The sequence below is a fragment of the Carya illinoinensis genome, chromosome 10, assembly GCF_018687715.1.
Source record: "Carya illinoinensis cultivar Pawnee chromosome 10, C.illinoinensisPawnee_v1, whole genome shotgun sequence".
NCBI lineage: Eukaryota > Viridiplantae > Streptophyta > Magnoliopsida > Fagales > Juglandaceae > Carya > Carya illinoinensis.
In genome coordinates, this window is record NC_056761.1 from 7,191,757 (window position 1) to 7,211,242 (window position 19,486).

The following is a 19,486-nucleotide window of genomic DNA, read 5'->3' on the forward strand; positions in this document are numbered from 1 at the left end:
CTTCATACATAAAGATCCATTGAATAACTAAGATCACAGCACTATTCCAAAATAGTTATGATCCAAAAGTACTGGAGATGCAACTCCATCGTACAAGTAGTAATTTAACTACTATATTAACATTAACGACGCACCGTCGTTCAGTCGACTGTGTCTAGTTGGTCAGCTCCTGATCCTCCTTCAGGTCCTGTAACAAGATCTACCATTCGGGGGGAATGGTAGTTGGGACTACCACAGTGAGATTTGATTACAAATCTCAGCAAGTTAACAAAAAACTTCCATACAGACTAATGATGCATGTATGACAGTAAAAGCATAAATGCATAATCAAATTCATAAGTAATTAAAGCATAACTTAGCGTACAACATAGCATAATTGACATAGCTTAAATTGAATCATGAACTGAACTTCACTTAGCATGAACTTGCTCTGAAACTTGAATTAACATGAAAAATACATACTCCACAGTTGTTGTGGCCCCATGTATTCTACGTGTAAATACATACTCCACAGTTGTTGTGGCCCCATGTATTCTACACAAACTTGACTTAACATTAAAAATACATACTCCACAGTTATTGTGGCCCCATGTATTCTACACAAACTTGACTTAACATGAAAAATACATACTCCACAATTGTTGTGGCCCCATTCTACACAAACTTGACTTAACATTAAAAATACATACTCCACAGTTGTTGTGGCCCCATGTATTCTACACAAACTTGACTGAACATGAAAAATACATACTCCACAGTTGTTGTGGCCCCATGTATTTTACGCATCACAATTGTAGTTAAATACATACTCCACAGTTGTTGTGGCCCCATGTATTCTACACAAACTTGACTTAACATTAAAAATACATACTCCACAGTTGTTGTGGCTCCATGTATTCTACACAAACTTGACTTAACATGAAAAATACATACTCCACAGTTGTTGTGGCCCCATGTATTTTACGCATCACAATTGTAGTTAAATACATACTCCACAGTTGTTGTGGCCCCATGTATTCTACACAAACTTGACTTAACATGAAAAATACATACTCCACAGTTGTTGTGGCCCCATGTATTTTACGCATCACAATTGTAGTTAAATACATACTCCACAGTTGTTGTGGCCCCATGTATTCTACACATCATAATGTACTCAAGATGAAATGTGACTGAAATACGAAAGGACTGAAGTCCTGACATAACATAATGTGACTTGAACATAACTTAGAATACATGACCAACTTGAGATAGAAACATTTCGTAACATGGCATAACATATAATAGACAACATATTTAACATGACATATTTGTAACAGTGAATATTACATGATTTGACTTACATGTAATAGATGACATACTTAGCATGACGTACTTGTAATGTACAGTAATACATAACAGAATATATTATGTAACAGATAAAAATTGATGACAGAATAAATTCTGTATAATAGACAATTACATGATAACTTGACATGGCATGACACATATGATAACATACATACATACACTGTAGTTCTTTTACTTAGCACACATACACAGTAGACTGCTAGTAAGTTAAAAGCTAACTTACCTCGATCTCCGCGTTTCTTATAAAACCTCAAGCGCGATCACGAGGAACTGTAATTAGTGATTCTAAAAGTTAGTACTAAATCACTAATAAATTGAAATATGGAAAATACTAACTTAAATAATAAAATTTTCATTTTACTCTCTACATGTAGGAAAATGACATTTTTACCCATAACTTAAAGATTTTGCATACTAACTCCAAAAGTCACCAAAATTTACATACCTCATGTAAATTTTATCCTCAACTCAAATATCAATTTAGAAAAATTTAAAATTAATCACAACTATTAAAACTCCATAGGGCCGAAATTCTTATATGCTATTTCTATTGATTTTTGTTTCCAATTTGTTTTGATCAACCTTTTGATCTATGACTTATAAATATGTGATCTTCAAACCAAACCATCACATGGTTTAAAAAGATGTCCTAAAACATATATAAGCTTCTAATTCAAGATCACATGGTTAAAAATTAACCAAAACATAAATTTAGCCAAGAACATCCACACTTTGGCTTATCTGAATATCTCTTTACATAAAATTTCATATCTTTGAAACTAACATCAAATATATTCAAAATAATAATATAACATGTATATAAGATGCTTAGGATCTTCCAATAAAATTATCAAAGTCATTAGAATAGGTTTAGACCACCAAAGAGTTAAACTTTCTCAAAACAGAAACTGTTTTTCCTCTTCCAGTTTCTAAGTTTCTAAATCTAAGAAAATCTTTCATCAAAACCTTTAATCATGCAAAATTCCTCAACCAATAGTCATATATACATGTTAAAAATACTCCATAAAAATTTCGGACCAATATCTATCCATTAGATTGGTCAAAAACTCCAAACTATAACATATTCTCCAGTTTATCTCCCAGAATGACCTTTCTATAGTTTACACAATATTTGACTGACCAAATGATCTTCAAATGGGGCAAATAAGATATCCATGTAAACTAGACTCAAAAAGGAACAACTTATATGAAGGAGACTTTATGATAAAACACTTACAACAGCTTCGAAATGGGCGTGCAAAAGAACTCCTAAAAGCTGTCCGAGAGAAAGTGTTTGATATTCTTTTAAAGAAACGTGTAAATGAAGATAATTTCATGGGGAGGGGTGGCTGGAGAGATACTTATGGATGAGATATGGAAGAGATGAGGCTAGAGTGAGAGTTAAGTGTAGGACTCTCTTACCTAAAGTGAGAGTTAAGTGTAGGACTCTCTTACCGGAGTGAGAGTGGAGTGTAGGACTCTCTTACCTATTAATATCTACAAAAATCAACTCAAGATATTTTTACCCAATAATATCCACGAAATTAACTTAAAATATTTTTACCCAATAATATCTACGAAATTAACTTAAGATATTTTTATCCATTAATATCTACAGTTTTGAACAGACGTTTCGCCCGAAATTATGAAAAAGTGTTATTGCGCCATAAGACCTTAAATAACCCTCCGAGTCTAATGGTGTAAACCATAATACATTTTGACACTTCTAACTATCTCCAATAATCAAAAACACTTATGATATCATAATAAGTAATAACACTAACTATGTAGTTGGCCTAAAACCTATATGATTAATGGATTCGTGAAAACTTATAGACTATTCATGAGGTTCCTAAAGTCAATAGAAATTCCACAATTGAATTTCTAGCGGGCTGTTACAAATAGAATGGTTATATGTTGTATATAATTTTCCTTTATTTATGGTTAATGTTATATATAGCCTTGTACCATGCAGTTATTGCATTCTTCATTTGAAAAAAAAATAAGAACTACTAATGTGGATAATAAATTGATATTTTTTTCAAAGGAAATACTTGAGAATTGTATATTTTAAATTGCAAATATCATTTCTCGAGTAATGTTATATACAGTTATTTTTACATACTTTTTGCGTACTCTATTGATATAATTAGTTGCATTAATTTTTTTAATATATAATTAATCGCATCAATAAAATATATAAAAAATATGTAAAAATGACTGTATATACAATTTTTATTATTTATATTTATCATTTAACCCAAGAAGGATGAAACCACCAAATCTCTATTGAAACTTTGGAATTCAAACCTATAGTCTTATAGCCACATGATCATATATCCGTTGTCATTATTTAATCCTTTTGGCAATTTATATAACTTTTTTTTGGTTTATGCTCAAAAACTGGTTTGGATTAGATTAAAAAATGGATCAATAAGATTAAGGATAGACCTAGATATTACAACATTTTTACGAAAAACTCACATGACTAATAGTAAATACTATAAAACTCACATCATATCTCTTTTTCTCTCAAAATTTTAAAGTGTGGAATAAATGATAGAAGATTCTAATAGTAAAAACGGAACTGAGAAAGACATAAGTACATGTTTTTAACTAAGAATAATGTTAAATACAGTTTTATAATATTCAAGTTCCGCGCAGTCCATTTGCAAAAAATGGGATTCATTATTAAAAAATAATTTTTTCATATAGGTCTTAGAGTTGTCCCTTTTTTTTTTATTTGAAAATTAGTGCACGAGACTTATAAACTTTAAAACTGTAAATAGTATTTATCTTTTAATGAATTATCTATTTAATTTAATTTTTTTTTCCCGAATTTGAATCTTACCATATTTGTTGTTTTTATCTGATGTGAAAGGATATATATTAAAACTATTTAGGGATTTAAATGAATCTAAAGATACTTGGAATGAATCTAAACACCGTAAAGGTCATTAAAGTATGAAATTCATATTAAATTGGAGGCATAATATGGATTCCATGGACTTTGGGAAGTGATCATTGGATTGGTGACGTGACATGTCAAATTTCAAGATTTATTTATTTATTATTCTTTTTATGCCATCGTTGGACATTTAAGAGCATTCACATTGGTTTAGGCATATGCATATGTAAAATCACATCTTTTGAAGATCCAATTTGCCATACAAACAAAACTTCCACATTGGTTTATGCAAATTTGAGACAAAATAATAATAAAATATTATCATTTTATTTTTTTTTTTGCTTTTTTTTTTTAATAGGGTTTGATCTTCAAATATGTAAAATATTTAAGTAAAATATTTTTTTGGGAGTGAATGAGTAAAATATGTAGTAAAATATTTAAAGGTAAAATATGTAGAAAGAGAGTGAGAGGAGAGAAAAAGAATGAATAAAATATGTTTTGGAGAGTGAATAGTAGATCTTTAAACATGTAAAGGTACTGTTCATAGCTATGCAAATATTTGAAGATGCATAATCCAATGTAGATGAATTTAGGCTCATATTATGCAAATATGACTTTGCATATGCATATGCATAGACCAATGTGAATGCTCTAAGTTCAGTATAATTTAAGAGATGGCAATTGGGGCCGCAACCCTCTACCCCGCCCCAGCATGGGTGAACAGTAAACTACTCCAACCTCCTCGTCTCGCTTCTACTCCTCACCACTATATATAAAAAATAATTTTATATATTTATATAAATAAATATATTATATATAGACATATACAATTTGTTCAATACTTGAAGTTGTATTTAAGTTATTGAATTACTTTGACCAACTTTTATACAGGAAGCCAATGTAATACAATAGACATGTTTAAGTAATGTGGGACTTAATAATTCAAAATAAAACTTTAATAAGTTTAAATATTTTTTTATTTATAAATTTTAATTTATAATTTAAATTATAATTTGAGACAAAAAAAATATTTTTGAGCCCAAAAAATAGTTTTTAGACCTAATAGATTGGCCTAGACACGAGGGAGGGGGGATGAGGTTTTTGACCCTGTCCCGCGGCATCGGGTAGGGGGACTCGCCTCCCTTTCCCTGCACCCTGCCCCTCACCATATGGGTAGTATCAATATTTTTAATACCATACCGTACTGACCGGTATATACATTATAGGCCACTGGTCTGATATAAGTATTATTTGTATTTTGTATCGTCCCAAATACAGGCCGAAATGCTGGCCTGTATTGGCCAATATTTCGATCTTTAATTTTATTTTATTTTTATTTCTTCAATTTATAAGCTTATTTTTTTATCCCTAATTTAGACCAAGTTATTTATAATTTATATATATATGCATTTATATATAATTTATTCATATATAATTTATTATTTTGAAATATAAATTATATATATGTTTATATATGTAATTTATTCATACATTGACTATTCTAAAATAGTATTGGTATCAAAATATTTCATTTTAAAGCCTTCACTGGTATGACTTCCGATACGTTATTCAAAACTTTGGGCAGCACCTCTAGTATATTCATCTCCCCATTGCTCATTTATCTAAGTAGAACTAACATGTTATAAAATCATGTTAAAACAAAGTACCATAAAATCTATCAAAAGATTTTACATTTTTTTTTCTTTGTTTCTAAACAACACAACACGCCAAGGCTCGAAAAAACTATAAAGGATGATTGATTAAAAATTGAATAGGTAAGAAGCCGAACTAATTTTAGTGAGTTTTTTTGAATATTTCATCGAATCACTTCAATCAATCAATTCAGGCCGTTCTAGCTGATTTTAGACCGATTTAAAACTATATTTATTTTTATATTTTCTAACAAATGAGTTTTTTTTATTATAAAAAAATGATAAAACTAAACATATATTAATTTTTCATCATTTTATTAAGTAAGAATTGTAGAATAATTGAAAGATAAACATGTCATTTTTTTATTTCTTTTGGTTGAACAAAAAGATTAGGAGATAAATGAGTATTTTATATTAAATTTATCATTGTACATAAAATACTATATTTGCCATGTATTTATAACTTAATGATCTTTATCTTTTTTACATACGAGGCAAAGAAAAAGTGGACAACTCTTGAGTTTACATACATAAATTACACATTTATTTACACTACTTAGATTCATGTCATATGTTTAAAGCTAATCAATGAATTTATATTTTATATTTTTTTTTTGTACAAGATATAAAATGGTTGAATTGCATTATATATTTTTTTAATACCTTTTATTAATATCAAAATAACATATTCAAAATTGTCATGAATTGTTCAATTCTTTATTGAATTGTTGAATCGCCCAATTCATTAAATCGGTTCTTACCCAATTTTTAATTTTTTTAACCTTGCAACACGCAGAGACATAGAGAGAGAGCAAGACGAGCGCTAAAGAATAAGAAGAAGCAAGCAAATCTAAAAAGTACATAGTTTCCATAACAACGCGGAGATCTTTAACATGGGATTCTTTTAATTTCAAAATGACTAATTTATTAGGGATTTTTATGCAATGTGTTATAATCTCAATGATTAAAGGTTTAACGAAATTAGTATTTAATAGTTTTAGAGCTTTTAGATTAATAATTAGATCTTTAATAATTGGTATCAAACTAAAAATTACGTTATGAGTTAAGTTATGGAAGAACAAACTTATGATAAAACCGTAAAAAAGAGAGAGGACTACTATCAAGTCTCAATGTCGTTAGAGTGAGCTATTATGAAGACGTTGAATTCAAAATTAATATCTGACGTATATAAGACTTTTAGAAGGCTTTTTATAAGGAGGATTTGTTCTCCTCGCGTCTTGTTGACCTTTGTGGATTGACCCATTCACCTTGGATAAGTTGTCAACGCCGCCGTTCCACCTTATCGTCTTGCATTGCTCCGCCGATGCAATTTTCTTGCTGATTGCCAACCTTTTATCCTATTGAATCCATCCACCCTCCCGCCATGCAATTTTGACTCCGGATTCCTTCCACTCCTTTTGTAACTCGAAGGAATTGTTTGAAAATACATTTTATTTCATCTTATTTTTAAATATAATTTTTTCAAACTTTTAAATAAAAATATTATTATAAAATTATATTATAATAATATTTTAATTTTATAATATTTTATATTTAATTTTCTCTCTTATTTTTTAAAATTAAAAAAATATTCAACTTAAACTATCTCACTACTATTCAAAAACTATTTTACTACTATTTATAAAATTTTCATCTTATTTCACTCCCCAAACAAGCCCTAAATACACCATCCTACCTGTCCTAATCTCGACTCATCCATCTCATTGATTGAAGTAAATTCCGATTTTATCTTAATTACATATCTACATTTGTGAAGATTGATTGTTTAGAACTTGATAATGATCATTCAAATTATAAGTGATTTCACATTTTGTAAATTTATTGAATTAGAAAATGGAGTGACACGATGATTTTGGATATTTTAGATTGTAAATAGTTTGAATGTCAATTAAGGTTTCGTTTGGATGTTGATCTTAATTGAGATGAATTGAATTCTTTATAAATAGTAATAAATTCATATGGTAGAGTGAGTTTTGTGAGACTCACATAAGACAAATTTAGATGTTAATATGAGTTTATAAGTATTTATGAGAAGTTGAAATAAGTTGTGGGTTTTATATGTAAAGATGTGTTGAGTTGAAAAATGTTACAGATTCCTGGTGTAAAGAAATTTTTAGTTGAGTGATGTTTAATGATTTTAGAATTAAGTGTTTAGATGTTAGATTTAACTTAAAATTAGATTGAACTGAATTGATTTTAGTATGTCCAACATCCGAACGGGCCTAAATATATAAAATACAAAATTATTTTCATTGAAATGAAAAGATTTTGATTCCCAAATATACTCTTCACTCAAAAAAAAAAAAAAAAAAAAAAAAACGCACATTTGATCCACGTGATAGCGATGATTAAGCAAGAGTGTATGATAGGGAGAATGAGGAGAGCCGTATAGTATCATCCCAAATAAGCAAGCACGGCCGTCTACTGGGGCCCTCAACCCACTTCAGTCCCACCTACCAGCCGAGAGAGCTTACCCACCAATTGGGCCGTATCTTAAACGCGCTGGAAAAGACGCGTGGTTTTTCATAAAAAGTCGAAAATATCGACGTTTTGCTGATAAAACGAACTAAAGAAAGGTAAAACTACAGGAACACATTATTACCGTTACCAAAAAAGTCGTAAAATTAGTGAGTGCAGAGGGAGAATTTTTAAGACTAATCCAAAATATTCCAAATAAAGTACATTTCTTAAAATGAAGAATGAGAGAGAGAGAGGGAGAGAGAGAGAGTCTTTGAGGATCCAGCTCTGTGAGGGAGAGACGTGAAAATTGCTCGAGCCGACCTGATCAGTGTGATTGGCAAGCAAAGCTCAGAGTATCTATTTTGGTGCTTTTCGTTTAGTTGACCGTTTTGTTTCTCAGGTGAATATACGATTTTTGAGTTTCTGATCGCTTAATACTTCTGCCGGAATTTGTGTTCGATCTCTCACAAATTTAACCTTTTATTTTCCTTTTTTTTTGTTTTATATTGTTTTTGTTTTGTTGTGATTGCGTTTTGAGTCGGTGATTTGGATTTGATGTTAAATTTGGACTTGATTTTGAATATGTTCTATTGGGTTGGGGTTTGACATGAGGGAGATTTAGGTGTAATATTCGTGGCTTTGGAATTTTGGAACTTGGGTCTGTTTGTTAGCTTTAATTTGGTGCTAATCAGGGCTTTGGGAACCTTAAGATTAAAACTTTCGAGGCCAATTCCGTATTAAATGGTGTTTTCCGGGTCTGCATGGTGTGTGATTACTTGTCAGTAACGTTTATTCACTCCTCCGTTACAATAATTCACTTAGTCTGCAGCATATTCTCTCCAGGTAGTTTACCGGAGTGCGGTTCACTTTGAGTACAAATTTTTCAGTTATATTCGATTCGTCGGCTATACTGCTTACTTCTCAGTGACGCACCAATTCGGTTAATTCTGAACCGATTTCAGATAATTGTGTATTAATGGCATTTAGTCTAGCATTATTCCTCTACACCTTCTTAGCCAATACCAGTTCTAGTTAATTCTTTGGGTCTATTTGTGGTGCTTATTTGTCGGTGAATGATCAACTTGTTAGCACCATTAATCCATTAATTGTGAGTTACAATTGTGTGTTCCTATGAGGGTGCTGCTTAATGTTCAAAGGGAGGCTTGGGATGTGGTGCAGAGTCAGACGTCCTGGGTTCAATTCCGTATTAGGAGTTCCATGGATTACCTGATATACGATTCTGGCGGGTGGGGTCATGATTCCTGAGTTTGGAGGACCCTGCCTTAGTGAAGTTCCAAATCACCAAATAAAAATGTGTGTAGGCGCGAATGTTTCTTTTATGATTTAATTAGAGCTCCAGGATGTACTCCTGTAACATACTTGTACGGTAGGATTAAAAATATGCTAACTGAATCCACTTGGTTTCAGACTTGGTGCAATCCAAGGTCATCATTCTCTTTGGTTTGCGCGGCCATAAAATTATTGCAAGGGTTTAACCATTTATAAATCATCTGCAGTTATATTCTAGGATAAATTAATTTTCATTGTTTTTTAGTTACAGAATTGAGATGGGCCATTGGTCCTGGGCTTGTGCTTTGTTAGCTGTTTGATTGCTGAGAAAATGAAGGAAAAAAAGAGAGAGAAGGAAATGATACTTTTAAGCTTTGGTTTTGCCATTATTTGGGGCTTGGGGGAATTGAAATCTCACATCATTGGAATGAACCTAAGACGGTTATTGTTGTTTACCAGAAGTTAACCTTGTTCTAAGTTTAGTGACAAACTGCTTAAATTGTTTTATGTTAGATGTATGTGGGTTTGAATATGCAGCCTAATTCTCCTAGGCTTTGAGCTTATTGTGCTAAGTATCATGGTTCTTGTATTTAGCCTATTATCAGAAGCCTTTTATCTATACAAAGTTCTTGTATTTAGTTTTTTTTTTTGTTTGTTTATAGACATAGATTATCAAGAGACAGCATGAATTTGTTTTTTGTTTTTTTGGCAATCTGGTCAGCCTTTTTATTTATTTGTCATGACTAAAATGCTTTGAGCTTTTCCTTATCAGAGAAAATATTGCTAATTTGTCTTGAAGTTGCTTTGCCTGGGAGAATTGTGTCTTAGAGATTGCTTAGTCTGGGAGAGTTCTGTCTCTGAGTGACAGTTGCTGAAAGCTTGTCTACTCTCAGGTTCCTGGTTGGGTATCTGCAATTCTTATCTCCATTTAAAGACGTTCTCTACAAGTTCGCTTTAGTTTGTGCTGATATTCATGGCATCGCGTGTTGGGTGTATATCCTCCTGAAGTTGGAAATGGAGAGAAATCTTGGAAAGGGTATGGTGGACCAACATAAAAACTATGAACATATTCGATACAACAATGATGAAACTAGAAATGAGGGACTTGGGTCTACAAATCAAAGATTTTTCCAGGATCCTTCAAGTAATATCAACACCAATTTGCGACCTCCAGATTACAATATGTCAGTTGAAGCAAGACCTGTGATGAATTTCTCCATTCAAACTGGTGAGGAGTTTGCTCTTGAATTTATGCGGGAAAGGGTGAATCCTAGACAGCAATTTGTTCCTAGTGCTTATGGTGAGACTCGCACTACAACTGGGTATATGGAGCAGAAAGGTATGCTGGAAGGTAGCAACACGGGTTCAGAAAGTGGGTCTGATATCGCAAAACTTAACTCTGTAGAAAAGGCCCTCGTTCAGGATTTTGAGAGAAAGGGACCTTCCACGCATGAGGACAAAGTTTACCATGATTCATTGCAGTCAGTGCCCCGAACCTTGTCCAGGAATGACATCAGTCAAGGATCTCATGTTTATGTCTCTTCAGGGGTTCCCGATAGTTCATCAACAAAGGTGAAGTTCCGCTGCAGCTTTGGTGGTAAGATTTTGCCTCGTCCCAGCGATGGAAAACTTAGATATGTTGGTGGTGAAACGCGTATTATCCAGATTAGGAAGGATATTTCTTGGCAGGATCTCATACAGAAAATGTTGACTATTTACAACCAAACTAATTCAGTTAAATATCAGCTTCCCGATGAGGATCTTGATGCACTGGTGTCTGTATCATCTGATGAGGATCTGCAAAACATGATGGAGGAATGTAATATACTGCAAGACGGGGGATCACAGAAACCTAGGATGTTCCTGTTTTCTAATGGTGACTTGGAGGATGCTCAGTTTGGTCTCGGAAGCTCTGAGGGTGATTCTGAGATTCAGTATGTAGTTGCTGTGAATGGTATGGACCTAGGTTCAAGAAAGAATTCAATTGCTTTGGGAAGTGCTTCAGGAAACCAATTGGATGAGTTACTCAGCCTAAATATGGAAGGGGAGAGTAGTTGTGCTGCAGCAGAACTAGGCACTGCCAGCAGTGCACCTTTGCCAGTTGATACACCTTCATTGACTGGTCAATCTTTTCAACCGCTGCCATCAAGCTTGTCTAGTGCTTATGAGTCCAATTCATATCCTTATCCGGGGCAGAGGAATCATCATGGCGAAGCTGGACATCATTTATTATCTCCTTTCCAACCTTTGGAGAGCTTCCCCAAGAAAGATGACAAGACTTCTGTTCCCTTGTCTGTCCCATTGCAGTATGGTTACGGTTCTGACCGTTCTAACTATGCTGCGGCTGGAGAGAATTTAGCTCCAATACCTGTCCATGGCCATCTGACTCCTCAGGGAGGTTTGACTGAGCAGCAGTATAGTGGCTTTCATGCACAAGATCCCGAAGTATCCGTAAAAGAGATGAAACTGAGAAGAGATAGCTCAGCCCAGAAGCTAAATGAACATGAGAACATCCAATTTCTGGCAAAGGAAGCATCATCAAAGGAGGTGAAAATGAATAGGGAGAGCTCACTCCAAAAAGTAAACGAACCAAATAAAGATCAAACATTTGACCATGAGTATGCTGTTTCTTCTCATCCAAGTGATTTTTCTATTCCGAATTATACTTCTAGGGAAGAGGTATTGGTTACTAACTCAGCAGTGGATACAGGATCACCCCTGGTGTCTGTGAGAAGTAATAAAAGGCTCCAGGAACACATACAGAATAAAATGCCACCTGAAGGTGTAAATGATGGGACAAAGAATAATGAAGATGGCCCTTTTTATGCATCTGGTGGACAATTCACTCTGGGATATGGTGGATCTGAGGTTTATCCAACTGACTTTAGCTACCACGAAGCACAGCTGGTTCCTCCACCAATTTTTCATTCTGAGCCAATTCCCAGGGAACAGGCAGAATTGAACCGTTTGTCCAAATCTGACGATTCCTTTGGCTCTCAGTTTCTGTTAACGCAAGCACGTTCTGATCATTCTCAACCGATATCAATGGATAAATTGCATGATGAGCATGTGGTTTTGCAGACTGAACAGTCCAACTCATCTTCACAACCTATTTATACAACTTCTCATACTGTTGAAAATGAACCGGTAATGCTCGAAAAGAATAAACTGTTTACTGACAGTATTATTAACATAAAGTCCAATATTTCTGGGGAGGCACTTGAGTCAAAGTTACAGAAACCTGCTTTGAGAAATGAGGTGGATGAACATGGAATGGCCTGGGTGAAAGAAAACTACAAAGATCCCTCTATAAACGATAAAGAAACAGCTGATGTAATAGCATATAGAGGTATTTCTGATAAACACATGGAAGGCTCTGCTTTAAAGCCTACAGAATTTGAATGGAGTGAGATAACTGCCAATCAGAAGAATGGGAATAATAGTGTGGCCACTACTCGGCCCTTGACTTGGGCAGAGAGCCTGGTTAAAGGTGTTCCTCAAGGGGGGTCCCCTGTTGTTGGAACTCCAGAGCACGGAGACATTCTTATTGATATAAATGACCGCTTTCCTCGTGATTTCCTGTCTGATATATTCTCAAAGGCAAGAATCTCACAGAATCTATCTAATATTGGCCCACTGCATAGTGATGGAACTGGCTTGAGCTTGAACATGGAGAATCATGAGCCTAAGCACTGGTCATACTTTCAAAAGTTGATCGAGGATGAGTTTGTCAGAAAAGATGTTTCACTTATGGATCAGGATCATCCGAGTTTCTTGTCCCTACTCACAAATGAGGAAGGGGCTCCCATAGATTACAGCTATCCACCTATGAAGTCTGATGGTGTTGCACTTAGTCACATTGACTCCAATATCAATTTGGACGAGGAGTTTCGACAAGGATTATCTGGTGTTATTGGATCCAACACCATGAATTTGCGTCCAGATTACAGTCCTGAGCTCAAGGGAAATGAAAGTGTGCAGTTGGATGGGGTTAGCCCCAGAATGCCAGAATCGCATTATGAGGTACTCCCTTTTGTTTTTTCGTTTAGCCATCCTGCTAGTACCTGTATTGCTTGCCTGTGGCCATGTTTTCTAATTTCTCTCTTCACTTGTAGGACGGGAAATTTACTCAGAAAGCTGGTGCAACTCTTGGTGATCTTTCTCTGGTAGATTTTGATATTAATACCTTGCAGGTGAGATGCTCAACAATTTGCATCCCATTTATCAGCATGGAAAAAGTTGAATAATCTATAGAAAGGCTATCACTTACGAAAACATGTGGCATCATAGCATATAAATGATCTTCGATATCAACCAAACACTTGAATTTTTGTTTATATCATTTTCTAGATCTTCAACTTATATTTTAGGTATTTTTTAAAAGAAAACTGCTAGGGATACAAAATAATCCCACACAAAAATTACACAAACTGACTTGTACATCACTTTTCTTTTTACTTTTTATTACTTCGAGTACCCCTCTCCCTCCGTTTCTCAAATTCTTATTTTATTTTTTTACTTTTCATCAGTACCCACACCCCTAAGTCCTGCCCCCTCTCTCTCTCTCTCTCTCTCTCTCAGAAAAAAACTACAAAACCGGGGACTGTAAACATCAGGGACGATGCTGATGAAAACTACAAGCACAAAAAAGAACAAATGCTAAGTGTAGGGAATGGCAAATGCAGGAGAAAGAAGGAGAAAAACCGAAAATAAATAAATAAATAAATAAATAAAAGAAAAAAGTGACAGCAGACAGCAACTTAAATGAATGGGATGAAAAAGCAAAATGAGATGACAAAAGGGCTGCGACATTTTTGGAAATGGGAGGAGGGGAGGGGCACGGGAAGGGAGGAAAATGAGAAAGAAGAAAAGACTGACGTGGCACAATATAAATATGCCACATCTGTTTGTGAAATTCTTTTGTGGAATACTTTTTTGTCTCTAGCAGTCCTCTTTTAAAAACATTTACAAAAGTGTTCTTTTTTGTGCTTTAACCTCACTCAAAAAGCTCCAAAAGGCAGACCATTTGCCACTGCATGCATTTATGTTTTATCAAGTATATGCTTCATTCATTGATTACTGTTCGTGATCTTGTTGGAATTTAAGTTCTTGTATTTCATGGTTTTGTTGATTATATTTTGACTGCCATAACAGATCATTAAGAATGAAGATCTTGAAGAGCTGAGGGAACTGGGCTCTGGCACCTATGGAACAGTTTATCATGGAAAGTGGAGAGGAACAGATGTTGCCATCAAGCGAATAAAAAAAAGCTGTTTCACAGGTGGCTCATCGGAGCAAGAAAGATTGGTGAGTTTTCTTTCATTCAGTGTACCATCAAAGTGTTTGTTTTCCTGTAAAAATGATAAATTAAGTACATGGAAGAGTCAGCCCTGAAGATTTCAGTTGCAACAATCAAATCTAAGGCGTCTATCTAACATTTAATTATTATTTCACTATTATAAATTAATGTATAGGAAGGATTTATGTTGCCAAATTGAGTTGGCTATGATCCCTCATTATTAGCTTGGCCTGTTTCTGGCGCTGCAGTTTACTACAGGTACTTACTGGTGGAGGATAGTCAGCATCCGAACTATTGTGCTTGATTATGCTCTTTAGTTTCTTTTGCTCATTAAGGGAGATTATTTTTGTCATATGTTTCTCAGTAACCAGTAATCACTTTCCAGACCGTGGACTTCTGGCGTGAAGCTGAGATTCTCTCAAAGCTTCACCATCCCAATGTGGTGGCATTTTATGGGGTGGTGCAAGATGGGCCCGGAGGAACTCTAGCCACTGTGACAGAGTACATGGTGAATGGCTCTCTTAGACATGTTTTGATAAGCAAGGAGAGGTAATATTTTTGTTTTATCTCTAAGATGTAAAAAAGTCTACTTATCTTCATATTAAATATGTTTATTGCATTTCCAGATATCTCGACCGACGCAAGCGACTCATTATTGCAATGGATGCAGCTTTTGGAATGGAATATTTGCATTCCAAAAATATTGTTCATTTTGATTTGAAGTGTGACAACTTGCTTGTCAACTTGAAAGATCCTCTGCGACCTATTTGCAAGGTAATTGATGCTGATGGTTTGGCTGTTTCTGGCAGACCTTGTAAATTGTTTGAAATATATGATCTCTGAAAACACACTCTCTCTCTCTCTCAACTCCTAACACTGCAAAATCCCACGAGGATCACCCTAAGCTTCTGCCTTTTAGTGGAAGACATACCATCAGCCTGCAAAACTGTGGTAAATGCCACTCTTATAGTGGCCCATCGTGTCTTTTTAGTGTCGTCTTCTTTTTTGTTCTCAACCCCCTGATATTTATTACACAATCAAATGAAAGGTTTTTGGTGAAGTGCTACTCTTTTTGCAGGTGGGAGATTTTGGCTTGTCAAAAATTAAAAGAAATACCTTGGTTACTGGTGGGGTAAGGGGAACCCTTCCATGGATGGCTCCAGAGCTATTGAATGGTAGCAGCAGTAAGGTCTCTGAAAAGGTGAGGTGGTGTGGTATATTTCATACTTATAGGAAGAAACATAAAATAGCTTAAACATAATAGCAGACTTTACCTATGCCATTTTTAGTTTTGAGAAACTTCTATTTTATTAAGAGGCTATTATATCAGAAGAAAATGGAATTTCTTGCTTGGATATGTTCTTCCTGTTGTTCGATGGTGCAGTTATTTAGCTATCAAAGCTATTGGTATTCCAATGTCATCGGACCTAAGAGTGTTCACAACCGATGAACAGTCACACTTTTGACAGTTGGGGTTGTGTGTTTATTTATTGAAGATAGTTTTAATGGTGCCTTTTATGCCTTTCATTCTACATAGATTGTGCCCAATCCATAATAGGTCCATGCGTGTCTTATTTTTCAGGTTGATGTGTTCTCGTTTGGAATTGTCCTTTGGGAAATTCTCACTGGTGAGGAGCCTTATGCAAATATGCACTACGGAGCAATCATAGGTTGAAATAACTCTCTCTCTCTCTCTCTCTCTCTCTCTCTCTCTCTCTCTCTCTCTCATGTCTCACAGAGGTTTGTTTTATTTAGTGGGACAGACATGGGTTTCAATCCAATTCAAGTTTTTTTCCCCTTGAAATTTTGCAACATACTTCAGCTACTGAAACTGCAAGCAACAGCTATAGGATTGATGCTTGGGCCCCTTTGGTGGTCAGTCTACCTTCATTACAGCATACTTAATTGACTCAAGGCCTATTGGTTGATGGTTTAAAAGGTGTTCTTGATGTGCGACTCATAGTGTCTTAATTAAGCATTAAATTTTATTTGTGAATGGCGCACACCTCGCCTGAAGTTTTAAAAGCATCCTTTCTGAATGTATCAAATGACAAGCTTGGTCTGTGGCACCCTTTACAACTCTATATACAGTACACTAATCATAGCGAGGAAATAAAGTTAACAAACTATCAAAAGAGAAACTTTATCGACTGGGCTGTGCAGCCCCATCCCAGGAGAAGCTATTCAGAGACTTCACTTGTTGTCAAAGATTTTTAGCAAATGATTGCTTCCAAATCAAGCCTATCTGCAGACGGTCTTCATTTCTTAGTTCAGTATTCTTTTTTTTGGGGTGCGCGGGGCTCCGATTAGGGTTTCTTTTGGCCAAATCACTTCTGTAATTTTACTCTCTTCCCTTTTAATCTTATTCTCTACCCTTTGACGTCAGCATTACTAGTTGTTTCTTCTAGGACGGACTCATATCTAATCTCATATTTTTGTATTTTCTATACAACGCATTTTTTATACTTGTGGTTTCTTGGCTTCCACCACCAACTTACTTTATATGAAAACCTTGCTAGAAATGGTACTCTTATCTTGACGGCCTCTTTTCTTGTATGCAGGAGGCATAGTGAACAACACATTAAGACCGCCTGTGCCAAGCTACTGTGATTCTGAATGGAGATTTCTAATGGAGCAATGTTGGGCCCCTGACCCAGTGGTCCGCCCCTCATTCACAGAGATTACTCAACGGCTGCGCGTGATGTCGACAGCATGCCAAACTAAGCCACAGAACCAGGTGGCTCAGTGATGCACCTGATGATTCCCTCATTTTGGCTTTTATCTTGAGTTGTGATGATGAGAATATGAGATATGGTTACCTTTATATACTCCGAAGAGATTGTGAATAATATGAGTACGGGGAAGGCCCATTTATAGGTTATCACCATTGGTTAATATGATTCTCGTTGAGAGAAACTGAAGATAATCAGTTTTTGTGTAAAGCTATTATCATCCACAGTGAACAGACTTTTGCTTTAGGTACTTCGTGTGAATAACAAATACAAATCTGTCGTTATGGTGAAAAGTTGCTGGCTTATTGTTGAATGGCAAGCATGAGTTATATTATGTATTCCTATCTTAGATGTAGAAATTCAAGAGTGAAGATGAAAATACCAACCCTGTTTGTTGTCTAGAAATGGGCATTTTTCTATTTGCTGACCTGAAGAAAAATATTAAAAAAAGAGCCCATCTGATTTTCTAAGAGATTATTCTCAGGATAATTATGAATGACCTAAATCATGGTCATTTAATATAAGATTAGATTGCGTGAGTTAATAAGAGTAAAGTTTCGGCTTCAAAATTTATATAGGTTAGATGCACATTGAAGAGTGATAATCAGAAACGTCTATGCTTTTCGGCTCTCAAGAACTGTTTAAAAGCTGTTCTTTGTAATTACACAAGTCTCTTGCTACCCTTAACGTCGACACAACATGTCGTGCGGTGTACATCTTCAAATTACTTATCTATGAGGCGTGTGACTTCCCATGGGAAGATGAGATATTAAATGAAGTTGCATTTAAAAGAGACGTGAATTCATGTGTGAAGGTAAGTTTCTTATGAAGATGTAAGTAAAGAAACTGTGCGGGAAAGGAGGAAAAAGGGCTTTGGTAGTATAATAAAGCAGTCCATAGGTTTTATATGTTTTATCTTTTTGTTTCTTCTGTTTTTAATTTTATTGTTTGGATTAATAGACTAGGAAACAAACCCAAATACAAGAGAACTGAATCATTCACAGGCTTTCAAAATCTTCGTTTTTCACGAGACGATCCTATACTACTAGACTTTGGAGATCTTTTGGTCCACCGAGAAGATTTTGTCCATTCATATAATGTAAAATTATCCATAACTCTTCACATGGTTTACTTTGATAATTGATGGGGGATAGCTGTAGGCAGGAAACAATATAAATTCTCCTTTCAGAGCAACACAACCGTGCAGGCATATCCAGGGACACAAAATTCATGCTTCATAACTTTGAAAGTTGGAAAGCAGGTAAAATACATCATTTTCAAAATCGATATGCGCATTCCATTGCGTAATATGCAGCTTCAAACAAGTTATTCACAAGTTATTCAGAAGCATCCCTTGATAAAAAATACCTCAATGTTGGAATTCCATAGTAATTTTAGTTTTTAAAAGCCATAATTTATTATTATTCCTGTCTTAACGAAGCTCACAACTTGCCAGATAAAAAAAAAGATCCGGGAAGACATGCTAATGTCTTAACTAACCATAGCTCCAGTATAGTATTTAACAAACGCATTCAGAATTTACCAATCTCGAGAGCCTAGAAAGTGGAAACCATCTAATCATTTGTAGAGTGCATTAACTTTAAAACCATTACAGAGAGCATAAATGGGCTCTAAATTAAAATGCATTCTTTTGCAGTTCACCTTGATTTATAGGGTGTTTCTGCTTTATACTAGTTGCTGGTATATCAACTTATAATTAGTCATCTTTCTTAATAATTCATGACGCCTTTGACCTAAACTTTCACCATGCCCA

The 19,486-nt window shown here is 34.7% G+C and overlaps 1 protein-coding gene across 7 annotated transcripts; it reads left to right on the forward strand.

Moving 5' to 3' along the window:
* The first annotated feature begins 8,590 nt into the window (after window positions 1-8,590).
* LOC122278944 lies at window positions 8,591-18,005 on the forward strand. Of its 7 annotated transcripts, XR_006229394.1 has the most exons (10): window positions 8,594-8,791; window positions 10,454-13,704; window positions 13,797-13,874; window positions 14,836-14,988; window positions 15,366-15,529; window positions 15,607-15,754; window positions 16,059-16,181; window positions 16,563-16,650; window positions 16,736-16,855; window positions 17,542-17,679. XR_006229394.1 is itself a non-coding variant. In XM_043089163.1 (9 exons), exons 2-9 carry the CDS (start codon window positions 10,696-10,698, stop codon window positions 17,727-17,729), a joined length of 3,951 nt encoding a protein of 1,316 aa, XP_042945097.1. In that variant the 5' UTR covers window positions 8,596-8,791; window positions 10,454-10,695; the 3' UTR covers window positions 17,730-18,005. The 7 variants fall into 7 exon arrangements, 5 of the variants coding, with proteins under 5 accessions (XP_042945101.1, XP_042945100.1, XP_042945097.1 ...); XM_043089163.1 differs by lacking the exon at window positions 16,736-16,855 and having other exon boundaries at window positions 8,596-8,791; window positions 17,542-18,005; XM_043089165.1 differs by lacking the exon at window positions 16,736-16,855 and having other exon boundaries at window positions 8,596-8,791; window positions 10,481-13,704; window positions 17,542-18,005.
* The last annotated feature ends 1,481 nt before the right edge of the window (window positions 18,006-19,486 follow it).